At 32.3% G+C, this 9307-nt stretch overlaps 1 protein-coding gene across 4 annotated transcripts in view; it reads right to left on the bottom strand.

Annotated features, from left to right (window-relative positions):
• The window catches only part of LOC106461355 (ankyrin repeat and IBR domain-containing protein 1-like), a 268562-nt gene that overhangs the window by 203053 nt on the left and 56202 nt on the right, over window positions 1-9307 (bottom strand). For all 4 annotated transcript variants that reach the window (XM_022388283.1, XM_022388284.1, XM_022388285.1 and 1 more), the window contains one exon: window positions 4521-4728. In XM_022388283.1, the coding sequence (XP_022243991.1) occupies window positions 4521-4728 (208 nt within the window). The remainder of the gene's footprint in view (window positions 1-4520; window positions 4729-9307) is intronic.

Below are 9307 nucleotides of genomic sequence, written 5' to 3'. Positions count from 1 at the left end.
GGGGGGGAGAATTCATGTTGTAGAGATCCAGATTCCCATTGGATGCCTGGAAACAGTGCAACGCGTGATCATCAAACTTTATTTTGAAAAGCTGGCAAGTACAAGTCAATGAAGTGGGCAGTCACTTTCTTGGTGCTGACTTTTTTCATGATAAGTCCATGGAATGATAAGGTCTGGTTTGGGCAACTGACTAAATTTAATACCAATAGGTTACCTCTAGTTGTCTTGCAAAACACTCCATTTTCACAGTGGACATTGATAGAGTTAGAGCAGAGCTGCGCACTTTCCATAACCACTGACACAATGCAGATTTTGAGAAATAACCATACCTTGGGAGGCAACACTAGCCACATGGCAGGATCCTATAAGATGGAAGGGTATGATGAAAAAGAAAATGCATTTATCCTTCTAAAAGACAATGTGTAGATTGATGAATAGTGACTGGAACCAAAATCCTGCAGGAGCTGAAACATCTAAATGATGAAGATAATGGAAGACAAACAGATTCTTCCACATGCCAGCCTGTAGGATCTTGTTCAAGAGTCAAGAGAATGAGATAGGTTACAAATTTGATGCCACAAAATGTGAAGAAGCCTGCAAGCCTCAATATCCAGGGGAAAAAATACTTCATCTGGAGGAGTTAGTGGACCAATCAAGTAAGGGTAGGAGGAATAGATCCCTGAAAGAAGAGGGATCTCAATGATAGGAGCCCCTAAACGGAGAAGCTCATACCAAATAACACTGCACAGCCAGAAAAACACACAGAAGGTGATCCAGGACCAAATGAGCATAGAGGTGAGAGATAAAAGGGAGGGAGGAGCAAAAGAGTGATTACCTTCCAGAGCAGCTAAGGTCTTGAGAAGAAAAGCCTGGCCTGGGAAGAGGAGTAAATGAGTAAGTTAAAAGAGATTGTGAGAAACATTGATAGCATATACATCCAAAGGATAACTACCACAGGTGAGAAGGAGAAAGATGTACTCCTTCAAGCCACCCAGTAACCACCTATGATGGAGACTGACAATTCATGGTCAAACAACCAAGTGAAAAATGTCTAAAGTGGGCCACAGTAGGACAGCCCAGAAGAAGGGAGTGGCAGATAGACCAAATTCGAGAATCTCGCTACTTCTGTTGGTAAACAAAGTTGAATGATGACAGGAATGAGATAAAAAGAAGGCGATACAATCGGAGAGTCTGGCACTGCAAGCAATGGACCAGGCAAGGAGGAGACGAAGACAACAACAGGCATAAAGAAAAAAATTATACCAGTCCTGGCTGAGAGTATTGACTGTCACAGCCAAAGGACGAGGAACTGGGGTCCAGAAGAATGGAAGTTTGGTGTTGAGAGGAGTGGCAACTGAAAGCAAACCCAACAAAAAACCTGAGAATGAAGAGACCACTCTATGGGTAGAATCCAGTTCACCTGAGAGAGGCAAGTGAACACAACATTAGATGGCAAAGATGATGATCGAGAAATAGCTATTAATATCAAAGGAGGTATGTATGTTTTGGAATTATTTTTCTAATTGTCTGAATCTTGAATACCCAAAGTGTGAAATTTGTCTATGGATTTTTGTTTGTGGTGCCATTCAATAGATGGCACTACACTATATTTACTATTTCGGTTAGATACATAGATAGATACATATACATACACTATGCCCATTATAGTAAGATGTATCAATCTGATCTTCACATTTTTACATCAAATACATATAACACATCTGCTCTATATATTTTTGCATATATTACTTATAATTTAAAAATATAAAGAGAATATTGATAAGTTAATCATTCATAACTTTCTACATCTTCTACAGATTCTTATATTAATTATATAACTTATGAACCTGCTCTACAGATCTTTACATTAACTAACCATAACTTGTCTATCTGCTCTACATGTCCTTTAACTAATTATCTGTAACTTTTCTATCTGATCTACACATTAATCATCTGTAAGTTACCTATCTGCTTTACGCATCCTTACATTAGTTATATATAATTTGTGTATCTGCTCTACACATTGTTATTTTAATTATCTGTAACTTTTCTATCAGCTCTACACATTCTTACATTAATTATCTGCTCTACATATTCTTTCAATGACAAGCTATAAATTATCTAGAACTTTTCTATCTGATCTACACATTCTTACATTAATCATCTGTAAGTTACCTATCTGCTTTATGCATCCTTACATTAGTTATATATAATTTGTGTATCTGCTCTACACTTTGTTATTTTAATCATTTGTAATTTATGAATCTGCCCTACACATCCTTAATTATCTGTAACTTTTCTATCTGCTCTACACATTCTTACATTAATTATCTGCTCTACATATTCTTTCAATGACAAGCTATAAATTATCTATCTTTCTACATATTGTTTCAATAACATGCATCTATAATTTATTCAGTCATTCAAGCTTCATTTGTTCACTCAGGAAAATTTAAAAAAAAATCTTTGTTAACAGTGTGCACGAGGAAACCCACAAAGTGTTGTACAATGGCTGTAATGTCCTCAACAGACAAAGAGCCCCTAGTAACTACAGAAGACACAGGTCCTGTGTATTACTAACATTGTCGCCATCACATGACCAAGTTATAGTTCCATCACTTAAGAATTCATGTAAGGTTCACTTAAGAAATAGTTAAGCTAGAACAGAATTAAGTTATATTTACTATTACTAGTCTCATGGAATTGAACTATATTATACAAAAAACACATATGTTCAAGATAATGCAGAGGAAAATAAATTATCTACAGAGCAAGTGCTTAAGGGGTGGTACCATGTGAGGAGGTTGTGTCACCCTCCTTTTAGTGGAAGGCTATTGTTGTATGATGTCATCATCACACACTAGTACAGTTCATGTTAAACACAGGGATTTTTAGGTAGGAGTTAGCTCAATGCTTGGCATGCAAATCTCATAAGCAGATGTGTGAGGAATAGAGCTATTCTGTGTGAGGAGGTGAAATACTATCTTGGAACTTGTAAATTAGGAGAACATCAGTAAAATAGGAAAGCTAAATAGGCTTGAAAGTATTTTTGGCAATGAAAGAGTATATAATCAGCCCTCCAATTACATGGTATCTTTATATATGATTTCACTCGACAGAGTCAAGTAATTTTGTCTTCATTTTTAGGTGCACGATATTGATTCACTTTCACATGGAACTGTTTATGTACATTTCTTTTGCATATATTTTACGTAATTTTACATAAAATAAAACGAGTGCAATTTTCTCCCAGAGCTGCTTCCCACTACTCTGCTCTCAGTGCATTTTAGGCTCTTGTTACAGAAGCATCCCTCAATCTCCTTTGTAAGTGTTTATTATAAGTGGTAATTATTGTAAGTGTTATTTATTAGTGGTAATTAAACTCATCATCATCATCATCATAGACAGCAGTACGTCGATAATTCTACCGATGCTTAGCTGCCACACAATCATGAATTATTATTACAACTCATGATAAACACTTATTAAGGGTGATAATACCACAGAGTGGAAACTGAAAGAAAATAGCCCCAAAAAAGTGATACCCAAACTGTAAAGAGGCCAAAAAGCATCAACTTTAATACAAAAAGTGGAATTGTAGAAGGACTTGCTAAAGGTAAAGGCTCATCATCTGCGGCTAGAGCTTTGGGCCTTAATGAGTCGACTATTTGCGTACGGTGAAGAGAAATAACGAAAAAATTAGATCAAGTGTGTCATAATAAAGCCAAACAACTGCCCATCACCAGCTTTTTTTTGCAAGTCTGCCAACACCAGCATCACTCTACACTCAGCAACCAAACTCGATCCCAACATCCCAGTCTCTCATCATTAAAGTTTAATAGCAAGTTTAAATTTCATTAAAATTGTTTAATAAATACTTGTTTAAGGTGTAACACTTGCTAAACATAAGCACTTGTATTTATAATAAAAACATTTGTTTAACACTTGCTTAGAAATTTGGTAAATAAATATATGTAATGGTAATTACCATAAACTTTTGATGTCTTGTAAAATGCATATTTTCTAGAGGATATGATGGATATTATCACAGGGTTATCTTGGAAGCCTAGAACCTAAATCCCATATTTTCCATAGGGCTTTAGTATTTTTTACACAATTTCAATTTAAATGGTGTTTTCCATGTAATGGAGAGCCAGCTGTAATAAACATTGATGTCTGAACAAAAACTCAGTCTTAAAAATATTCATTTCTAGTCCAAAAATCACTAATGCATATACAATTTATAAACCATTAACAAAACTTACGAATAACGTATGGTCAAAACTATTTAGAAATGATTTAAGTTGAATATTTACAATGTTATTATATATTAGCTTTTCTCATCAACATGTTTAACGTTAATACCAAAAACTTCATCTCCACATACTTTCTTGTTATTCCAAGGTATTTGTCAAGCAATGTACATGTATAGTAGTCTATTGGTAAGTCAGCATAGTAATAAAATTATGTGTATGATGTTCTGCAGTATGATGAATAAATAAAGAATATTCATATCAAACCTCATCTACAGCACTTAAATTGATCCTTTCTTCTTCTCCATTGGCTAAAAGAGGTCCACGCCACTGAAGAATCAGAGAAACACAAGCTGCTCTTCTTTCTTGAGTAGATAAACTACGAATTAAATTTCCTTGGCATGCCAGGTGTAAAGCTGTTTTATTGCTACCATTTTTTTTATTGGGATTTCCACCCAACTCATTCAAAAATATCCTAAAAAAAAGATAAGTTTATGTTAATATAAAAGTCTGTATACTAGAAACAGTTTGCAAGTTTGTGTACTCGGATATGCATATGTACTTTTAACATATTAAGATCACATTTATAGCATTTTCACAAAGAGGAAGTTTTAATCTTAAATTATTTGTTAGTTTGAACTTATAATATATTTAATGGTATGACTCCACGTTATCATATGAAAGTCGACTTATCTAAAGCTATTTGTAAATGGTATTAAGTATCATATGTTTGTTTGTAATTAAGCACAAAGCTACACAATGGGCTATCTGTGCTCTGCCCACCACGGGTATCAAAACATGGATTCTATCATTGTAAGTCCGTTGTAATTACAAGGGGCAGTATCATATGTAGTGTATTATATATATTTTCTAGAGCATTAAAGTAAGATAACTTTTTTATGCACATAATTACAATTCAAATGCCTTGAGGGCCTCTTGAACTTGGTAAAAATCACGATTGTACTTTCATTGTCATTTTCAAATGGCTTGATTTACAGTCATAATATTTGGTATACAGATTCTCTGTGAACAAATCTGCTATTTTAATATAACAGAACTAATATATTACCAAATTTTATGTTTCATTTTGCAAAATATCTTGTTTTGAAAAATCATAATTTTTGGAATACAATGCTTTATTGGCAAATAAAATGACACTTATGTAACATTTTTATATATTGATTATAGATATGATTAAGGTTTATCATTATAGACAGATAACTCAGTAATACTTATAAATTTAATAAAAATCATCGAAGTAGTAACATCTATCATATTATGAACTGTTAACATTGTGAATGTAATATTACAAATTTTCACTAGACGGCAGATATTAGATGATCAGCTTATTACTGTAATTATTTTATTTGTTTTTTTATAACTAACTAGATGGCACAGATGTGTTTTAGTAAATATAACTGAACCAAATCAATAACTGAATATGTCTGTTTAAAGAAACATATTTGTCAAACTGATATAAAAAGAACGTATAAATTTTTCTTATACATGTCTCAATCTTTCAATGTATTAAATAGATGGGAACTTACTGTTTCATTGCTTCTAAACTTTTTTTAGATAGCAAAAAATATATATTGTAACCAAGGATAAAAAATCAAGTCATTATTAAACAACAAATTTTGCATGTGTGATAGAAAATCATGTTTCTTAGTTCACATGAAATAATAGTATCATTGAACACACAGCTACTTTGTAGTCTGTATATACGTTTCTGTTGTCATTGTGTTTCAGTGTTCTCGGGTTAAGCTATACTACAATGTGTGTTTTTACAGTAAAGCCACATCAAGTTATCTGCTGTGTCCACCAAGAGGAATCAAACCCCTGATTTTAGCATAGTAAATCTCTAGACTTACCACTATCTTACCAGGGAACCTATATTACAATAACAAAAGTCATAAGGATTAAACCACTTGCTGTAATTGGACATTTTATGAAATGTACAATTGTAGAAAATGGCTATAACTATAATCGAAATGCAGATATGAGTTTCTAGTATTTTCACTATCATATAAATTCATGTTCTGTAATTTTTAGTGTTCCTTATATATACTACCATATGATTCTATTATTCATTAGTTGAAGAATTATGTCATTATTATTTGTAGTAATGTCAAAATTAACAAAAGCTGATGAGAATAACACTACATTTCCTTCAAATTTCCACAACACAATTATACTCAGATGATTCTTGTTCTCAAGGTCAATTCCACCTTATTTATATAAAAATTTTCACTAAAGTATTTACTAAAATACTGTTTAGTAGTGTATTGTAAAGTTTGTTTATAACATTAATCAGGAGTGTACTATAAACTTACAGTGATATATAAGTGTTCCAGTCACATAAATACAAATAAGAGATATAATTGGGACTTTGAATAAGTCAAAAATATCTTGTTAAAAACAAGATAAAACTAATAGTAAAGATTGACAGCAAGATTTTTTAGAAGCAAAGCCAATATTATCAACGATTGTTTTAAGATATGTGGGTTGATGTGTAAGTCAAGGACCACTGCACTTGCTTCGATGGTAAGTACAGAGGTTAGTGCAACTGGTTTGTTTGTACTCCCCCCCCCCCCCCCACGTGTCTTCTCTCCCCAGCCTTTTGTGCTTTAGAAAGACCAAATATATAATACCTACCTAATTCACTTGGAATCAAGATCAGTAATGCATCATATAGTTTACATGTATTATTTTTATGGCAGTATTTACAAAATCATCAAATGTCGAGATGAAAACAGAGTTCAAATGCTCTAAAGTCAACTGTTCAGTTATGAAAATACAGAAAGAAACAGTAATGTACTTTAATACCCTGAAAGGGGTCATTGGAGAATAAATAAACTTTAGAAAATTCCTTATTGTATGTTTCCATTTCTTAGTAAAACACAGCATATTTCGATATATCCTCAAATTTCTATAAATTACAATACAATAGTAAATATAAATAATCAGTGAATATATATTACAGAATGTCCGTGGAAAACTTGTTTGTTTCCCTTACATGGCAAGCACCTCCTTATGATTATGTTTTTAATTTATAATCATCAAAATAACGAGAACATTAATGATGATTAATGACCAAAAAGAGCAGTCTTTCAACTTTCTTTTGAATGAAAAGGAAACTGTCCTGTTTTATATGGCAAGATAACTTCATATCCCTTTTGCACACTTTTATTTTCACATTATCTTATATTCTGAACAAATATACACTAAAAACTAAGAGTTGCACGTGATAACAGTTGTCAAACAAACACAATAGCCTGTTTGTTACCACTGGATATCTGGTGTATTAATTGATCCAATGGTATTTACAGGCTCATAAATGAAAAAATCTTATTCGCACAATTATTACAATATTACGTTACTATGTGAAAGCAATTTTTGACTGACCAATTACAGAAGTGCTCTTGTGTGGTTTGACCAAAAACTGAATTTTATTGGTCACAATTACCAGAATTTCATTTGAAGATAGCTACTGAAAAATTATCCACATTTATTTCTAAACAAATCACATTACTAGTCAGAGGGGAATATAACTGCATTACTGCTGCAATGTTGCCCTAAATCAGCAATTATTACCAAAGCTGGGTAAATCATACCCTTAAGTATAACTTATTTTACATATTACAAAACAATACTGAATTTAATAAAATATTTCCATATCCTGTGTTTAATAGACACCAGGGTAATGTTCATTATTGTGTATGTTCAAAAACATAACATGTTGAGGTGTATATTTTGAAAAAGTGAAAAGCTGAACTAGATTTGAAATCTTTATGATTTTTCAAAAAATCTTTCTAAATCATTTTTAATTACCCTTATGAATGTAATAACACTTTTTCAAATACTTCATTTCTTAAAATCCTCAATGGGGTCCATAACTTTCAAAATGAATTCACTATGTAATACTTATTTTTGCACATTTGTTCCTTCAATCTCATATGTAAATATGAGACCTGCAAGAAAGGAATCATCCTCTTTTTTGCATTTTGCATCAATTACTAAGTTTAACCACACATGTTTATGTTTAGAGTTTGATAATTTAGATATTGTTCAAAATATTTATACAAGGTTTCAATAAGAAATATTTTTGTTTTAGATAAAAATATTTCCTCATTGTTTCTTCAGAAAAATTTGATTACATCTGTACTACTTCTCTTTCAGTGGCAAAATTCCATGAAAATGCTCATTGATAATGGCCTCACCATCTAGTTGTGACAAACCAAATGATCACTGCCATCTCTTCTGTCTGAGATTTACATCTGTAGTATGGTCAACCATAACTTGAGTAATGCTTGGCACATCTAGAGGCAGTCATCAAAAGTTTGGATCATGTTGAACAACAATTTAATAAGCTCATTGTAACGAATTTGTTGTCATGTATTTATTTTTAATATGAATGTAACTTATAGTGTCAGATATGTATTGCATGTAACGAATTTGTTATATATTTATTTTAATGACAACGTTTGTTGGGATTGAGTTTATATTTAAAAATGTGCCTAGCTTAGAGTGTCAGTTATGTTTGGCAAAAATCCTGCCAATTCTCCAAGATTGTAGAGTATTTGTGAATGCAAGAATCAACAATATATCCCCTTCCATAACCTCAGTAAAAAATGTGCCTAGCTTACAGTGTTAGTTACATTTGGCGAAAATCCTACCAATTCTCCAGGATTGTAGAATATTTGTGACTGCAAGAATCGACAATATATCCACTTCCGTAACCGGTTAAACATAGTTCAGTATTGTTGTCTGAACTTTTGAGAAAATCATTTCTAGCACCTATAAAACAGGCAAAGCAATGCACCAAAAAGAGAGAGTTTATAAGTCTGCTAGGAACCTGTTATAATTGTTACGTTATAAACCGTTATTTTGCTAACCCTTATCAACCGGAAAATATAATACATTTGACCAGGAACAGTTATAAATTTTAAATGTCAGTGTATTTTCATCGGACGTTAGTATCTTTTCAAAAGTATTACTGAATTCTCATCGGACATTAGTGGTTTTATGAAAATATTATCTTACTTCAACGGTCC

This window comes from Limulus polyphemus, unplaced genomic scaffold (genome assembly GCF_000517525.1).
Source record: "Limulus polyphemus unplaced genomic scaffold, Limulus_polyphemus-2.1.2 Scaffold942, whole genome shotgun sequence".
Classification (NCBI taxonomy): Eukaryota; Metazoa; Arthropoda; class Merostomata; order Xiphosura; family Limulidae; genus Limulus; species Limulus polyphemus.
Note: the sequence above shows the minus strand (reverse complement) of the source record. Positions and strands in the feature narration are given on the sequence as shown.